Source organism: Enhydra lutris, unplaced genomic scaffold (assembly GCF_002288905.1).
Source record: "Enhydra lutris kenyoni isolate GAN:26980312 unplaced genomic scaffold, ASM228890v2 scaffoldscaffold24, whole genome shotgun sequence".
Taxonomy (NCBI): domain Eukaryota; kingdom Metazoa; phylum Chordata; class Mammalia; order Carnivora; family Mustelidae; genus Enhydra; species Enhydra lutris.
In genome coordinates, this window is record NW_019154108.1 from 16,467,615 (window position 1) to 16,486,927 (window position 19,313).

The following is a 19,313-nucleotide window of genomic DNA, read 5'->3' on the forward strand; positions in this document are numbered from 1 at the left end:
ACTTGCGACAGCTTTGGCCATCCTTTACATTACTTGCCTTGACAAACTCAGGCACCAAACCTACTACGTAATAGCACAGGCTCAGCGGGAGTTCTGTGTGCTAGAGGTGGAGGGCAGAATTTTACTCTGAGCTGAAGTCAGACCATTCGAGAATGCTATCTCTGCCTCCAGTGGTGTGGGATTTCTTAGAGGGCTACCAGGATTATCAATGTTAAATCAACATTTGATGAATGAATGAATAAATAAATAGAGAGTGGGAGAAAAGGTAGAAAAAGGCAAGAATTGCCTATTCCAGTCCTGGGACAGGTGTTAATGAGCTAAGATTACATTTTGCACGTAAGTCACAGACAGAATATCTTTACCAAGGCCCAGGATTCAACAGAAATTATATAGGATTATAACAGCCCTTGAAGAATTTTAAATAATCTCTCCCAGATAATATAATGGACATTTTAATTTTACATTTCTGAAAGGTTTTACCATGAATCACTGTACACCAAATTAGATTCCAATGGAAGGCAGTCTCTTACCAAATATTAACAAAGTTAAAGACACATTGCCTAGTGTCCAGTAGTTGAGAGAAGAGGGTATTTATCCTGCATAGAACTAGCTACATGACATTTATATTTTGAGAAATAATCATTTAACCTTTTTGCCGCAGCTATCAGTCTCAACTTATTGTAAAAAGCACTTGGTTAGGTTTTAAAATTGGAACTTTTAAAGCAGTATCAGGGGAATAAATTTCCAAGCGTAAAAATCTGTAATACAGGATAATAACTACCACTGTCTGATCACACTTCTCAAGTCTAACCCAATACTTGAGACTCCTAAGCATGAAGATCAAGGCTAAATCAATGTATACTACAGCTGAAGACACTAAGCCAGCCATCTCAGACAAAGAAGCATTAATTTCACATATGCCATATTGTGAAGTGACTTTTCCAACAGTGAGATATGATATAACGGTATGAGTACTAACTCAGGAGTAGAGCTTACATTTTTAAGTTCCACATCTGGAGGACCACAGCCAACCAGCTGAGAAAAGGCTAAGGAGGCCATCTAACAATCCCCTAACCTAAACAAATGTGAAGGGAATTTTAGCTCAAGTCTAACTATAAAGTGAGGTTTAAATTAGGAAGTTCAGGGGGCACCTGGCTGGCTCAGTCGGTACAGCATGCCACTCTTGATCTTGGGGTCATGAGTTCAAGCCCAACACTGGGTGTGGAGCCTACTTTAAAAAAAAAAAAAAAAGAAGAAATAATAAATTAGGAAATTCAGGGTTGTAGAACAGTACTTCAGAGTGAAGGACAGGGTGTCCATAAAGAAAAGGAGTTTTATTAACAAAGGCCTGGGATTTATGCAAAGACAGGCCGACATGAGCACAGGCAATCAGGAAGTTGTAACAGACAGAAAAAAAGAGAAGAGGAAGACTCATTTCAAGGACAAGAGAACACCACACAGGTGCATCACATTCTGGTAAGAAGACGGCATCAGTTATGTTTGTGACAGACAAGGTGTTGCATGTTCCAAGGCTTTGCCAACTGGCAAAGATAGGCTCCCAACAAACAGTTTTTGAAAAAAAATATGCTTTGTACTCCCACCTAGCTGGTGAGCTACTTGAACACATGCTTTGTTAGATTCTCCTCTCCATCTAGCACAGTGCTGGGAACTTAGTATTTGCTCAAAATTCATTAGTTAATTGATTTCTCCGCCTTTGGCATCTTCAGTAAAGCACAATTCACAAGGCAGAGTCATCTTTTCAGGAACGCGTGAGCTGCCCATCCCCTCGAAACGGACAAAGGCAAAGGAGAGGAGAGAGGGATGAGAAGGGTGCTAACATTTTGCCAAATTAATGAGGGGATATATTGGTGCCCACAATGTGCTGGGAAATACAACAACAGTCATAAGCCTGTCTTGGAAAAGCTTGAGCAAGTCTACAGGGATTAGAACAGTTGCTGAATTTATGGCACCCTGGGAACCTCTATTTGTCAAGTGCCACAGAGGCAGCCCTGACACTGGCACAGGTGAAGATGAATTTTCATTCAGAGCAGCGAGCCTTCTGACTCCATTAATCCTCAGGGTTTTGATGATGAATTTCTTTCTTTTTTTATTTTATTTATTTTCACTCTAATGCCTCCTCCCACTGCCCTGTAACAGTGTGGAAGGAACAGAACAGATGGTGCTTTACGTGGAAGCCCGAGGGCTCATGAGGATACAAAGCCTGCCCACTCTGAAGTCACATGACTGCACGTGCAAGGAAAAGCCTTGATTTCCCCTGGGAGACACAGATGCAATGATGTTAGTATTCCCAGTGGAGGGAGAGGAGGGGAAGGCTAACAGGCCATTTACAAGGAAGACCACACTTACACTAATATACTCTTCAGCAAGAACTGTGTTTAATCACATAACAACAGGAGGACTGATATCTGAAGATTAAAAAACACCAAAGTGAAATAGAGGCAAGTAAGGGTTTTAGTATGCTGTTATGCAAAGCCTATTTAGAATGAACTAGTGAAGATGTACAGTAGTAGAATACTGGCCTCTAGTTAACCTGCCATTGGCTCTGACCCAGTTTTAATCGGAAGAAGCCAGGATTTACAACCTGCTTAAGGATGGAGTTTGACAACTGCTATAATCAGAAGAGCTGTCAACACAAGGACAGCTGTCAAGCCAAAGTGTAATTCATAAAAAATAATAGCTAAGCCCCTAAGATATCCCCGACATTGTCTGTACTTACTGGATTTAACTATACTTACAGTTTTATGAAAGTTACAAAAATAGGCTAAGGGTCCTAAAATCAAATAAGATCAAATAAAAAAAAAATAGCTATGGAATACCTATTAAATTAAAAAGGTTAAACAATACTAACCGATTAAATGAGTAAAATATGCCCAGCAGTTCCCTAGCATGTAGAGTTTAATAAGTGGTTGTTATTATTATTACATGCCCAACTCCTCTTTGATGACCTTAAAAATTGGCAAAAGTCTAGTGACCTAGTAAAAAAAAATCTTAATTAAAAATGAATCACTCCTATAAGTGATTATTAATGAAACTTAAAATCTTAATTTCATGAAATATTCCTGAGTTGTCAGAATATTTTAGTTTTATATATTTGTAATGTCAAAACCTCTTAACTAATGATATTACTTTAGTGTTTAATTATCTTGATTATAATATACATGGTATTTGTTTTGTTCTTTCTGCAATGAATAATATAATCTGAGAGACAGAAATAGAGGTTGTTTTACTAGATCAATTTTGGGCAGGATTCTTGAATCAGAGATAATTTTTATTAATGTCACAACTCTCAGTGAACAGAAGCAAGAATATAAAAGCACATGGATGGGCACAGATATGGATAAAGTATAGTTTTGAAAAATAGCCTTGACTCACTAAGGCAACCAATGATAAAGAATTTTAATTTATTTTATTTCTATAAAGGATTATCACCCAGAAAACAATGTCTGCTTTAAAAGGATACCAGGACTGTAATTATTTATGAAATTACGAAAACAGAACTGGAAGTGGAATCAGAAGACCTGGACAAGTGCCTTGGCTCTGCCACTACAACCTGTATTACCCTGTCAAGGTCACTTGGCCCCTCCAGACTTCAGTTTTTCACTTGCGAATGCAGAAAACAAGGCCTAGGTCAGATTCTGTTGGAAAAGTTAAGAGATTATGTATATGAAAACAGTATCACTACCATCACCTTATATCTATCTGGGTTTGGGGCTCTTTTGTGTGTAAGCATTTTATTAGAATATTTATAAATTAAATACAGAAGAGGATCAAACTCATACATACAAATTTTCTTAAGATAAATTTATCCATATAACTAGCACATAGATGAAGAATGAGATCATTATTAGAATCTCAGAAGCACTGCTGCTCTGTTAAGCCCTTCCAAATATCACCTATCTATTACCCCAAGGAAACCAGGATCCCGTTTACTAATGCTGGAGATGAGTTTTTCCTGTTTTTGACCTTTTATTTTTATTTTTTTTAAAGATTTTATTTATTTATTTGACAGACAGAGATTACAAGTAGGCAGAGAGGCAGGCAGAGAGAGAGGAGGAAGCAGGCTCCCTGCTGAGCAGAGAGCCCGATGTGGGGCTCGATTCCAGGACCTGGGATCACGACCTGAGCTGAAGGCAGAGGCTTTAACCCACTGAGCCATCCAGGCGCCCCTGTTTTTGACCTTTATATAAGTGGATACTTAGAACTCTAGTGTCTGGCATCTTGAACTCAAGAGTGTGTGAGATTCATCCGAGGTGCTGTGTGTAGTTACAGTGTTTTTTATTGCTGTATAGATTTCCATTGGAAGAATATTTTACTAGATCAGATTCTCATAATTCCTGAATCTGAAGATTTGAGTGTTTCCTCAATTACAGAAAATATCAATAAATATATCTTCAAATATTAATTCTTACCTAATTTCTCCTAGAACTCCTACTTAAAAATGCTGGACTTTATTATTTTACACTCATGGTCTCTTCCACATTTCCCTTTATCTTCTGTACTGCCTTTAGAACTACCTTTCTGTTCACCATTTCCTTCTTAAACTTCTGCCAATTCTGCACTTTAACCTATCCATTGTAAAATCTGTTTTTTTTTTTTTTTAATTTATCAAAGTTCATATAGTTCTCTTGCAAATTTATCTGTTCTTTCTGGGAAAGTCTTGTTTTTATGTTTTTCATCCATTGATTTTATACAAACTCCTGGTAATTTCTATCCAGTACTGAAGTTCTTCAAAGTCTAATCCTGAGGTTTACTATGTTTGTTGACAATCACTTAAGTAGATTTTGTAGTTTTGGAGTATAAGCTCATTTTCAGCAGGGCTTCTTTCTGTAGGACTTCCGTGCTGCCCTGGTTTAGGTGGTGCCCCTCAAGAGAAGTTTAACATCTGCTTTCCCAGGCCCCTCATGGTACCAGCCTGTACCCTATGGTGCAGGTTATGTTAATTTCTTCACTTGATGGATTTATGAGACAGTCAGAGTATAAATTTAAACCCCAAACTCACATGAGATGCCCCCCCCCACTCAAAATTCTGGTGAGTAGCAGGTAAGCTTCTTTGTCTTCCTTCCTTACACTGTTGGGCCAACTTTTTCTAATGTAATTACTTTTTAAAAAAGATTTTATTTCTTTATTTGAGAGACGGTGATAGACAGAGAGGGTGATAGAGCAGGAATGAGCAGTAGCTGGGAGGAGAGGGAGAAGCAGGTTCCCAACTCAGCGGGAAGCCTGACACGGGGCTCAATCCCAGGACCCTGGATCATGACCTGAGCTGAAGGCAGGTGCTCAACCGAGCCACCCAGGAGCCCCCATTTTTTTTTTTTTTTTAAATGAGGGTATAGCCCTTTGAGTGTCTGGCTTATGTGCAGGGTCTCCATTCCAATGCCTCATTATTTCTCATTCAGGAGCATCCTTTCCAGTGGCACCACTGAAACCCAAGCCCATAGTTTTCCCACTTAGATGTGGTATTAGCTCACACAATTACCATTATGATTGTCTCATCCTTGCATTTTGGGTGGGAGTTCAAGACACCTAAAGTCTGGGGACATTCTTTCACCTTTAAAGAAGATTTTTGGTGTATTTTATCTAGCAAATGGTAGGTGCTTAAAAATATTTGTTGAATGAATGACATATAATTAAGAAAGTAAGTCATATTCACAACACTAATAGAGCCTATGATATGATTTCAAGCAATTTAAAATTAATTTTCAGATAAATTATACATAACATTCAATGTCTCTTCCATATTATATATATATATATATATATATATATATAATCTCCAAATAGAGAAGTTATTAAAGGGCTTATAGGAAAACCTTTTTATCCTATGCTTGTATCCTAGCCCTGCAATTCCTCTTCCCTCAGGCAAGCAACAGTGGCTTTTTGTGTATTCTTTTTTTTTTTTTTTAAATATTTTATTTATTTATTTGACAGACAGAGATCATAAGTAGGCAGAGAGGCAGGCGGAGAGAGACAGAGAAGCAGGCTCCTTGCTGAGCAGAGAGCCCAATGTGGGACTCGATCCCAGGACCATGGGATCATGACCTGAGCTGAAAGCAGAGGCTTTAACCCACTGAGCCACCCAGGCTCCCCTTTGTGTATTCTTTTGAGGTATCTTCTGCAGTTACTAGCAAATACGCACAGATATATTTACGGTAGCACACTATATACACTGTTCTGCACCTTAATCCTTTCACTTAACAATGTATCTTAGAAAATTTTCCATATTAGTGTATAAATAAAATACCGCTTATTCTGAAGCCTATCAGGAAGACCTTTGGAAAATTCCAATCCTGTTGCTATCTAAGAAATGCATTTTGGCGTATGTCAAGCTTAAATGGTCACATTCCCACCTCCACAGAGGTGCTCACGTTGCGTGGTTAGCTATGGATGATGGTGACTTGTCTACATTTTCAGGGGCGCATTCAGTCTGCCTTAGCTGTGTCTACAGTTTCTGGATGGAGAATGGAAGGAAAGCACAACCCAAGCCATAGAGAAGGCACTAAAAATATCTGAATGGTGGTTGAAACAGGAAAGAAGGGGATGAAAATCAGAACTGGGTTATTAGCAGAGGATGTGGCTACACCGGCAGGGGGTATCTCTCTAAGCAAAGCAATGAACTCCAACCTAATGGCAAATATTTTGGAGTAAAAGAAGTTTGCTTCTTGAAATCAGACATCAGGAAAAAGGGGTAGCCCTGAACTTTGCACTGAAAATGCCATAATCACTGTGAAGTTTCTTCCTTCCCCTAATTATCTGTGCTTGTCTGACTTAGGCCTGCTTGTCCCAAACTGCCATCACAACTGTGGATGTGGCTAAGAAAAGTTTTTTCCTGGGTCAAAAATTAGGGTTTAGAAGAGCCAGCTCTTGGTGAAACTAGAGGCGCTAAATGCCAGGATAATCACATAAATGTGTCTGAGGAGTGAGCGGTAAGTGCTGTGGTAAGACGCAAGGGAAGGGACTTGCTTTTGCCTCAATTCCTAGTAAATCTAGAGATGTGGATTTGAATTTCCAGCTCCGTTAGGTAGGTTTATTAACTTCTTTTTTCCTCATTTACAAAATGGGGAAACCAAAGCACTATTTTTTAAAAAATTTATCTATTTATTTATTTATTTGAGAGTGAGAGTGCACAGGTGCACACTCACAAGCAGGGGGAGGTGCAAAGGGAGAGGGAGAGAAAGAATCTCAAGCAGACTCCCTGATGAGTGTGAAGCCCCACTCGGGGCTCATTCTCATGCCCCTGAGATTATGATGCGACCTGATACCAAGAGTCAGAAGCTTAACCAACTGAGCCATCCAGGCACCCCACCACACCCTGTTTTAGACGGCTGCTTACAGAGGGGGCCTAGAGCTTACTTTCCTGTATACTGCATTGTATATGTACATTTTTAATGGTTCACCTTTCAAAGGCATTTGATAACACAAAATACGTATATATGTATCAAGGTGTGTATGCGTGTAATTTTAATTAACAAATATTTTAAGTATGGCATACGGAGGAATATAAAGGCTAATAAAACAAATTTTTGGCTATGACAAGTAATGCTGCAATAAATATTCTTAATCATGTCTCATCACATCCATGTCCAGGAATATTTCTAGGTTACATAAAGAGAAGTGGAACTGTTGGGTTGTAGGGTATGTGTACCTTCAATTTCACTAAATTTCGCCAAAGTGATCTCCCAGGTGGTTGTGACAGTTGATACTCCTCATTACCAAAGTGTGAATGTTCCTGTTGCTCCACGTCCTCATACTAGTATTTGTAGATGTTTACTTGTTGCCAGTTTGACCGGTGTCAAGTTACATCTAAATGTCATAATCTGCATCCAATGATTATGGCTGGGAGACGGTTCTCCAAGGGACTCTTCGTGATTCTGTACCTCTTGAGAACAAAGGTAATGACAGCTTCTGTTCCAGACTCTTTTTCAAGGATGTGTGGTAGTGAACAGCCTTGGACAATGGAGGGAGTGTTTCCTTTCAGGGTAGATCCCCCCTTTTTTTTTTTTTTAAGATTTTATTTATTAATTTGAGAAAGAGAGAGCGCAAGCTCCAGCACGAGTGGTGGGCAGGGGGAATGGCAGGGAGAGGGAGAAGCAGGCTCCCCTCTGAGCAGGGAGTTGGATGACGCAGAGCTTAATCCCATGACCCTGGGATCACAACCTGAGCCAAAGGTAGACACTTAACCAACTGAGCCACCCAGGCGCTGCTAAGCTCAGGATTCCCAAGGTATGATATACTGTGTATGTATTATCTACCTGGGCTGTTCTGCTTAGGCCCCACGGAACTCAAAAGGAAATGACACAAACATCAAGTTCATACTGCTTGCTGTACTGTGTAACAGTCTTGTGTTTTTTGCCAGAACCCAGGAAACTATGTTGGGCTAACTTGTGAGTTTGTAAGCAGGGTATAATCGCAGATTAGTCATAGTTATTGAGAGTGATGAGTGGGGCGAGCATCTTTTCCTGCTGTTTATTTGATATTTGGCTCTTCTCATCTGTGAACTATCCATTTTGGGGGCCTATTTTTCTATTTGATTGTCTTTCTTATTGGCTAGGTATATGTTCTTGATATAATCTGAATAACGATCTTATGCAGGTTATTTGCATTTCAAATACCTTCTCCCAGTCTGTGCCTTGCATTCTTACTTTGCTCATACTATCTTTTGTCTAACAGAAGTTTAAAATTTTAATGTACTTATCATAATTTAAATTATGATTTGTATTCCTGAATGTTTTCTTTCTTTCTTTTTTCTTTTTTTAAAGATTTTTTACTTATTTATTTGACAGAGAGACACAGCAAGAGACTAGACACAAGCAGGGGAGTGGGAGAGGGAAAAGCAGGCTTCCTGCTGAGCAGGGAGCCCTGATGTGGTGCTTGATCCCAGGACCGTGCGATCATGACCTGAGCCGAAGGCAGAGGCTTAACGAATAGCCACCCCAGTGCCCCAATAAGCCATTATTTATCCCATTCATCTAAAAGTTTTTAATTTTGCTTTTCTTTATATATGCATTCAATTCACCTAAAACTGATGTGTATGGGGTGCACTGTTTGGTTATCTACTGTTGTGTAACAAACTACTCAAAATCTAGTGGCTTAAATACAACAATATATTATTTTTCATAATTCTGTGGGTTGAATAGCTAGTTCTTTTGCTTCAAGGAATTAATTTTTAGTTTGTTGATTTTCTCTATTGTTTTTTGATTCTCTATTTCATTTATTTCTACTCTAATCTTTATTATTCTTTCTGCTTTCTTTAGGCTTTGTTTGCTCTTCTTCTCTAGTGTCTTAAAGTGGAAGATTAAGTTAGTTACTAATTCAAGATTTTTCTTCTTTCTTAACATAGGCATTTACAGCTATAAATTTCTCTGCAAGCACTGCTTTAGCTGCACTCCGTAAGTTTTGGCATGTATTATCTTCATTTTCATTCATCTTAAAGTATTTTCTGATTTCTCTTTATTTCCTCCTCCTTGACCCACTTGTTATTTAAGAGTGTGTTGATGAGTTTCCTCATATTTGTGAGTTTCCATGTCTTGACATCTAATGTCATTCCACTGTGCCTGGAGAACATACACTGTACTATTTCTATTCTTTTAAATTTATTGAGTTGTTTCATGGCCTTCAGATTGCATATCCTGAAGAATGCTCTATGTGCACTTGAAAAGAATATATATTCTGTTGTTGGATGGAGTGTTTCTTACAAGTCTGTTAGATCTGGTTGGTTTATAGCGTTGTTCAGGTCTTCCATTTCCTTGTTCACCTTCTGTTTAGCTGTTCTATCCATTACTGAAAGTAGGGTGGGGAATCTCCAACTATTATTTTTGAAATGTCTGTTTTGAGTTTTTTCTTTAGTGGTTGCTCTAGGGTTTACTGCATAAGTGGTTTAAGTCCAGCTTCAGATTTATACAGTGATATGTAGAAACATTACTCCCATATATCTCTATTCCACTTTCCCTCTTTTGGTGGTAGTGTTGTTATACCTGTTTCATCTATTAATGTAACAAATCCAACAAGACATTATTACAATTACTTTAACATCTGTAGTTACTTCCTTAACCCACTGTTGCTTTGTTCTCATCCATCTCCTTTGGGCAGTTATTGGCAAATATATTATACTTGTATATGTTATGGGCCTAATAATACATTATATACATATTACTTTAGACATCACTTTTTAAAATCAGTTAAAGCAAGAAAGGAGGAAAAAAGTGTGTATTTATACTGTTTTTTTTCTAACTATATAGTTGTATTTATGAGTGCTCTTTATTTTTTCATATGGATTTGAATTACTTTTTGGGTCATTTGCTTTTAGTGGAATATTTTCCTTTAGTACTTCATGTCAGATAGGTCTGTCAGCAACAAACTCTCTCAGTTTTTGTTATCTGGGAAAGACTTTAATACATTTTCATTTTTGAAAGGCAGCTTTGCTAGATATAGATTCCTTCTGTTTCCATAAACAGATATTCAAGGTCAGAACACAGTGGAATAACATATTGAAAGTGCTCAAAGGAAACCACTCAACTGGGGCACAAATTATCCTACAAACCAACCCAAATTGTGGCTTCTTTAGAGCTCTGTGTTTGGTACTTGTTCGTACTGATGAAGGCTCCTCCCGGATGTAGTGTTCTCCTATGCTCTCCACTACTCTTGAGACTACCCTTAGCCTTGAACTTCTCCAGGCTCTACAGCAAATGAGGTCAGTTCCTTTGGGAAGAGATTAGGAGCTGTTTTATAGTGTGCTTCTCCCCCTAGGCAAAATCTCTGAGCCAGATTCTAGAGCTGGGAGTGGGGACAGCAGCAAGCTTCTCTTTGAGTGACACCCTTCCTCCCCCTGCTCTAGGAGTTGGTGCTTGGTGGCAGTGTCGGGGCAGCCTGGTTTGCCTCTTGCAGCACGGAGCCATTACACCTTGCGAGCCAAGGCAAGGGTGATCAGGGCCTCAGTACTGTCAGTGTACCACATCCAAGCCTCCGTTTCATGAGGGGATGCTGGACAGATTAAGGGAGCCTCCATCTCCTGACTGCACTTGCCCAGGACTTAGCTCTTTATATTTATGTTCTACTTTTTGATATATAATCAGGCCACGGACGTTTCCTTGCATTTCTAGTGTATTATGAGTTTTTATCAAAACAATCATATTAGCTAACATTTACTGAGTACCTACAAGGTGCTGGACATTGTCCTAAGCACTTCACACAGATTAGCCCATTATATGTTTATAGTATATCTCTGAGGTTATTATTATTACTCCTATCTCACCATAAGTAAACAGATGCACTGAAGTTATTAAATAATCTGTCCAAGTTCAGTAGCAGAACTAGAGTTTGAATCCACAAGTCTGGCTTAAGAGCCTGGGGTCTTAATCACTTTTGTGTATTGCTTCTTTATATTGCATTCTGTACTGAAGTTCCCCAATTGCTTTTTCTGCATCTGATTTTATTTATTTATTTGATAGAGAAAGAGATCACAAGTAGGCAGAGAGACAAGAGGAGAGAGAGGAGGAAGCAGGCTCCCCGCTGAGCAGAAAGCCCGTCCATCCCAAAACCCTGAGATCATGACCTGAGCAAAGGCTTAACCCACTGAGCCCCCCAGGCACCCCTTTGCATCTGATTTGACCAAATGGTTTTCAACAAATTTGTTGTGGCAAACTACATTAATAAATGTTTAAACTGTTAAATCATCTTTGAATTCCCAGAATAAATTCAACTTGGTCATATCTTTAAAAAAATACGATGGATTTCATTTGCTAATATTTTATTTAGGATTTTCATATATATGTTCAAATGTGAGACTGTGCTGGTTTTGGTACCCAGGTTATACTAGCTAAACTCAGAGATAAGTTGGGCCATGCATTTGGTGATATTCCATCTTCATTATTAGGCTGACAAATACAGTTATTAGCAAAATAGTTTAGACTCCTAGACAACCTAGTGAGGTTTCTGACACCCAAGCAAATGCTAACAAGCAGTGAACAAAAATGTCCAGGGGCACCTCGGTCATTTACTACTGAATAGTGGTCTAGGATGGGCAAAACTGGCAAAAGAGCCTAATGTATTTATTCTGTTTCCCAAAGTCTGAAGGTGGTTGATCCTTAATCTGATTTAAATATTGATGGTTGTCTTTTACTCAACCATATTCACGCCCAAATAGAATAAAAGTAAGGATATTTTACCTAGTGCTTTATTTACAAAATACCTCAATATCTTACACCTCACTGAATCTACCCAGTACTCTGTAAGAGCCACATTATGTCCATTTTACAGATTATCTTCTATTTTATAGGTAAGTTAAGTGAAGATTACTCAGCTAAGCTAATCAGTAAGTGAAATGAGTTAAAAAATCAAATCTATTTTTCTTCACTTCAATTACATCAAGAAAGTATCTCTTGTAGGAGAAACTGGAGCTCCTACAGTGATGATAATTAGCACCTCAGTTGTCACTGACAGTACCAAGAATGAAATAATGAATTTTCAAAGGGGGACTGGAGAAACCTCCATTTCTGTTGATGGTATAGAAAGGCTCAATTTACTACGAATGTTCCCTTAAGAATTTTAATGAATCTCCAACTTTAGAAGTTATTAATATATATTTTTAAACAAAAAATTAGTGTATTTCTCCTAGTGACCATTTTCCTTTTTAAATTTGTTTTTATATTATTTCTTAAAATTCAAGTATAATTAATAACAGTGTTATACTAGTTTCAGATATACAATATGATAGTTCAACAATACTATACATTTCTCAGTGTTCATCAAGGTAAGTATAGCCTTAATCTCTTTTACCCATTTCACCAACTCCCACAACATCCCCACCTCCCCTCTGGCAACCACCAGTTTGTTCCCTGCTGTTGTTATTTTTTAAAGCAGGTTCCAAGCCTAGCATGGAGTCCAACATGGGGCTTGAACTCACGACCCTGCGATCAAGACCTGAGCTGAGATCAAGAGTCTGAGACTTGATCGACTGAGGGACCCAGGTGCCCCTGTTCTCTGTACGGGAGTCTGTTTGTCTCTTTTTTTCTTTGTTCATTTGTTTCTTAAGTTCTTAGTTTCTTAAATGAGCAAAATCATATGGCATTTGTCTTCCTCTGACTGACTTATTTCACTTAGCATTACACCCTGTAGTTTTCCCATGTCATTGTAGATAGCAAGATTTCATTCCTCTTTTGTGGCTGAGTAGTATTTCCTAGTGTGTATGTGTGTGTATACATAATACACATATATACCACATCTTCTTCATTCATTTACCTAACAATGGACACTTGGGTTGCTTCTGTATTTTGGGTATTATAAATAATGCTGCAATACATATAGGGATGCATATCTTTTTGAATTATTGTTTTCATTTTCTTTGGGTAAATATACAGTACTAGAATTACTGGATCAAATGCTAATTCTATTTCTATTCTAATTTTCTAAAATTCTAAATTTCTAAAATTCTAATTCTATTCCTCTGTTGAGGAACCTCCATACTGTTTTCCACAGAGGCTGTACCAACTGACGAGGCATTTTTCTAAGCACTACATAGGGTTGGACAAAGTTGAAATAAACAAATAGAGAAAACTTTCTACTATGATTATTAATAATCTGGAAATATCTTACCGTAATGTAAAGCTGTCTGACCTTCATTATCCTGTAAAAGAAACAAATAGCACAGTTTAGAAGTCTACATTATTACAGAAGTATGAAAGTACATAAGCTACAGCAAATATATCCGATGCTGAAGCTCTGTAGGTTTATCAGACACAGTTCTGTAAGCCTTCCAGTGACGTTGGGCCAAGCTCTCTACCGTGGAGAACAGGAGGTTGCTGAATGGCAACCTGAGCATCACAGCAGCTACAGCAGAGTCCCAGGACAACTGGCTGCAGATATGAAACCAAAGGGAACCTCTTGGCAGCCTGGTCACTCAATTAGTGGTAAAAAACAAAACAAACAAAAACAAAAACCTGACACTGTATATCCTTTATCTTGGTTAGTATTATAATGTTTTTTTCTAAGTTTATCGCCAAATCTAAGAAGTCTGCGAATTTATCATAAAAGTTAGTGGTTCTGGGGCGCTGGGTGGCACAGTCAGTTAAGCAGCTTTCTTCAGCTCGGGTCATGATCTTGGGGTCCTGGGACTGAGTCCTGCATCGGGGTCCCCGCTCGGCAGGGAGTCTGCTTCTCCCTCTGCCCCTCCTCCCACCACTCATGCTCTCTATCATAAATAAATAAAATATATTTTTTTCCCAAACAGATTTTTATTTATTTATTTGACAGATCACAAGTAGGCTGAGCAGCAGGCAGAGAGAGAGGAGGAAGCAGGCTCCCTGCAGAGCAGAGAGCCTGATGCGGGACCCGATCCCAGGACCCTGAGATCATGACCTAAGCCGAAGGCAGAGGCTTAACCCACTGAGTCACCCAGGTGCCCAATAAATAAAATCTTAAAAAAACTTAGTAGCTTTTTAATCCCCTTTCAAATAGTCACAAACTCCAGGCTTGTAATATTATCAAATATCACCAGATCAATTATCATAAAGAAATGTGATTTCAAAGCACACAAAGTCCTAGAAATTAAGAAAGTCAAAAGTTCCCACAGATAATTCCAATAGTTCAGTTCATTTTTTTATTCTTTTAAAACCAAGATATTCTAACTATATATACTAATTTTTTTTTTTTTTAAGATTTTTATTTATTTATTTGACAGACAGATCACAGGTAGGCAGAGAGGCAGGCAGAGAGAGAGGAGGAAGCAGGCTCCCTGCTGAGCAGACAGCCGGATGGATGCGGGGCTCTATCCCAGGACCCCGGGATCATGACCTGAGCCGAATGCAGAGGCTTTAACCCACTGAGCCACCCAGGCACCCCCTATATATACTAATTATAGCACAACATTAAGTACCTTTTAGCAATGCTGCCTCTTGAGAGCAGGCGATCATATTAATTAGCAACAAATAAATCAGGATTAAGAAAGAAGTAGAATTTATCAGGCAATATGATATTCACTTAGTAATATGCATAGCCACTATTGTGCCCCTGGTAATTAAGAATAAATGCTTAATTATTGTGAATACCTGGGAAAGGGTGATATTATGACCTATCATATTTTCTTTGAGATCTCTGTGTCATGGGTATTGAGACCAGCAAACCCCTTCAGGGCAACTTACTACTTTCCTTTTAAAACTTTGGGTTTTTTAAAAATTTTATTTTATTTTAAGACTTACAATTTTGTTTCTTAGCTGTGTTTGTTTGGGCTCCTAGAGAATTATCTTGCCTTTTTTTTTTTTTAAATAAGCTCTGCTATGCATTTAAAGGGATGCTTGTTATATTTTATTCTGCATTGCTGGGTGTTTTGTGGTGGGAGAATTTTCAGATTATATAATAGTCTGGAATCTTACAGAAAAAGGAAATCCCTTAACCTTTAAGACATAGTTCAGCTTCTTCAGGAAACCTCCCCAACTCCTCAGGTGGGGTTAGGGGGCACTTTTCTACTACTGGGCAAAGCACACTATATGTACTTACCTGTCTCTTCCACTAAGACATTAAACTTCTTGCAGGCAAGTACTATGTCTTTTACCCAGTTTCTATCACAGTATCTTGCATATGGGGGTGTGATGTATAAATGTTCATGAAATGAGAGAATGAATATATTACTTTAATCTTTCCTCATTCATTTATTCTTTAATTTCTTGACCTACCTTTTTTCTTTTACCTGAATTAAAAAAAAAGTCCCCACATAATTCCTAAAGTGTGACGTGTAATACCAGATACAGTAATGCAATGAGGGACTAACCAATGATGAACAGGAGATTCAATTGACTGTTAACTAAGTGCTAAATGACTACTATATTCAGTTTGATTTCTAGATTCTTTCTAGAATTCTTTCTTATCTATATGTGTACACAGCAAACTGGTCTCTCTTGAATTTATAGATTATTTCTCTCCCCACATGTATTCTGCACTTATCTTTTCTTACTTTATTTTGATCACATATCCATTTTATTAATGATTATTTCTTTAAGGACTTAGTTTTCTTCTGTCTCCAGACTGTGTACCCTATCAAATATAAGAAATATATTTAATTTCACCAAATGAATATTCACCAAATATTCACCAAATATTTTCGCTAATGAAAATATTAAATATTTTGTTCACAACTGACATACTGGAAACTTTATTTTATCCCTTTAACATTAAGCCACCAATAACACTACTGTTTCCTATAAATAAAACTCTGTGGCCGAGTCTGCTTTTTTTTCCTACTGCTAAAAGCAGTTTATTAAACTGAATTAAGAGCAGTATTCTAAGTCAAGATACACATATTTTACAGCTAACATATTTACAGCTAACTTCATATTCAATGGTGAAAAACAGAGCTTTTCCTCTAAGATCTGGAATAAGACAAAGATGTCCACTCTCACCATTTTATTCAACACAGTACTAGAAGTCCTAGCTGCGGCAATCAGACAAGAAAAAGAAATAAAAGGCATCCAAATTGGTAAGGAAGATGTGAAACTGTCACTATTTGCAGACAACACTACCTACAGACAAACCTAAAGACTCTACCCAAAACTACTAAAAATGATAAGTGAATTCAGTAAAGTTGCAGGATATAAAATTAATATATGTAAGTCTGTTGCATTTCTATACACTAATAATGAAGCAGCACAAAGAGAAATTAAGAAGGCAATCTCATTAATAATTGTACCAAAAGGGGGCGCCTGGGTGGCTCCATCCTTTAGTGTCTGCCTTTGGTTCAGGTCATAATCCCAGCATCCTGAGATGGAGCCCCATATCAGGCTCCCTGCCAGGCGGGAAGCCTGCTTCTCCCTCTCCCACTCCCCCTGCTTGTGTTACCTCTCTCGCTGTGTCTCTGTCAAATAAATAAATAAAATCTTTAAAAAAGAATAATAATTGTACCAAAAGGATAAAATACGTAGGAATAAACTTAATCAAGGAGGTGAAAGATCTATACTCTGAAAACCATAAAACACTGAGGAAAAAAATTAAAGATGACACAAACAAATGAGAAGATATTCCATGTTCATGGACTGGAAGAACCAATATTGTTAAAATGTCCATATGACCCAAAGCAATCTACAGATTCAATGTAATCCTTATCCTTAAGTAATAACAGCATTTTTTCTTACAGAATGAGAACAAATAATCCTAAAATTAATATGGAATTACAAAAGAGCATGAACAGCCAAAGCAATCTTGCGAAAGAACAAGACCGAAGGTATCATAATCCCAGATTTCAAGATATACTACAAAGCTGTAGTAACCAAATCGTACTGGCACAAAAACAGACACATAGAGCAGCAGAACAGAACAGAAAGCCCAGACATAAACTCATGCTTATGTGGCCAATTAATCTATGACAAAGGAGGCAAATAGTCTTTGATAAATGGTGCTGGGGAAACTGGACAGCTACATGCAAACGAGTGAAACTGAAGAACTTTCTTATCCCACACTCAAAAATAAACAAAATGGGCTAAACAACTAAATAGGAGACCTGAAACCATACAACTCCCAGAGGAAAACACAGGCAAGTAATTTCTCTGACATCAGCCTTAGCAATATTTCTCTACAGGCAAGGGAGACAAAAGCAAAAATAAACTATTGGCACTACATCAAAATAAAAAGTTTCTACACAGCAAAGGAAACCACCAATAAAATGAAGTGGCACCCACTGAACAGGAGAAGATACCTGCAAATGATATATCCAATAAGGGATTAATACCCAAAAAATAAAGTCACGGAATGAATAAGACAGGAATAAAAGGTACAGTATAGGGAATATAGTCAAGGACATTGCTATATCATTGCAGGGGGCAGACAGAAATGGTAGCTACACTTGTGGCAAGTGTAGAGAAGTGGAATCACTGTGTTGTATACCTGAAACTAATGTAACATTGTGTGTCAACTATACTAAAAAACAAACAAACAAAAAACCCCGACATTTTGCTGGAAAACAAGAGTAGTGTTTTTTGTTTTGTTTTGTTTTTAAGAATTTATACAACTCAATCCCCTGAAACAAATAATCTAATTAAAATGGACAAAGGACCTGTATGACCAACAGACACATGAAAAAGATGCTCAAGATCACTGATCATCAGGAAAATGCAAATCGAAAATCACAGTAAGGGGTGTCTGGGTGGCTCAGTCGGTTAAGCATCCAACTCTCGATTTCGGCTTAGATCACAATCCCAGGGTTGTGAGATCGAGCCCTACACCAGGTTCCGCACTCAGCAAAGAGTCTGCTTAAGATTCTCTCCCTCTCCCTCTGCCCTGCTCTCAAAAATATAAAATAAAATAATAAAAATAAATTAAAAAAAGTTAAAACCCCATAATAAGATAACATTTTACACCTGTCAGGATGGCTAGAATCAAAAAGACAAGAAATAACAAGTGTTGACAAAGCTCTGGAGAAAAAGGAACCCTTATGCACTGCTGGTGGGAATGTAAATTGGTGTGGCCACTGTGGAAAACAGTATGGAGGTTCCTTAAAAAATTAAAAATAGAAATATCATAAGATCCAGTAATAGTACTGCTAGGTATTTACCCAAAGAAAATAAAAACACTAATTTGAAAAGATATGTGCACCCCTATGTTTTTGCAACATTATTTATAGAAGCAACATTTTTTATATAGAACATTATTTATAGGGAAGCAACTCATGTGTCCACTGACAGATGAATGGATAAAGAAGATATGACATATACATATGTACATACATGCATATATACATACATATATACTAGGGAGTATTATTCAGCCATAAAAAGAATGAGATCTTGCCATTTGGGACAACATGGATGGACCTAGAGGGTATTATGTTAAGTGAAAAAAATCACAGAAAGGCAAACGCAGTATGATTTCACTTATATGTGGAATCTAAAAAACAAAACAAAACAAAACAAACAAACAAAAAAACCATACTCTTCTTAAATACAGAGAACTGGTGATTGCCAGAAGGGAGTTAGGTGGGGAACATGTCAAATAGATAAGAAAGCTTAAGGGGTATAAACTTCCAGTTTAAAAAAAAAAAAGTCAGGGAGATGAAAAGTACAGCATAGGGAATATAATAAAAAATAAAAGATGTGGGGTGCCTGTGTGGCTCAGTGGGTTAAAGCCTCTGCCTTTGGCTCAGGTCATGGTCTCAGGGTCCTGGGATGGAGCCCCACGTCGTCGGGCTCTCTGTTCAGCAGGTGCCTATTTCCTCCTCTCTCTCTGCCTGCCTCTCTGCCTACTTGTGATCTGTCAAATAAGTAAATAAAATCTTTAAAAAAAATAAAAAAATTAAAAATAAAAGATGTAAATTTATA

At 37.8% G+C, this 19,313-nt stretch overlaps 1 protein-coding gene across 2 annotated transcripts in view; it reads right to left on the bottom strand.

The window, feature by feature from the left end:
- LOC111150826 (acyl-CoA binding domain containing 6) overlaps nt 1-19,313 on the bottom strand; it is a 200,649-nt gene that overhangs the window by 9,128 nt on the left and 172,208 nt on the right. Inside the window, exon 7 of one of the 2 annotated variants that reach the window (XM_022508448.1) lies at nt 13,609-13,639. In XM_022508448.1, coding sequence (XP_022364156.1) covers nt 13,609-13,639 — 31 coding nt within the window. Of the gene's footprint in view, nt 1-13,608; nt 13,640-19,313 lie in introns of those variants that run through there. The other variant, XM_022508450.1, reaches the window with a different exon arrangement.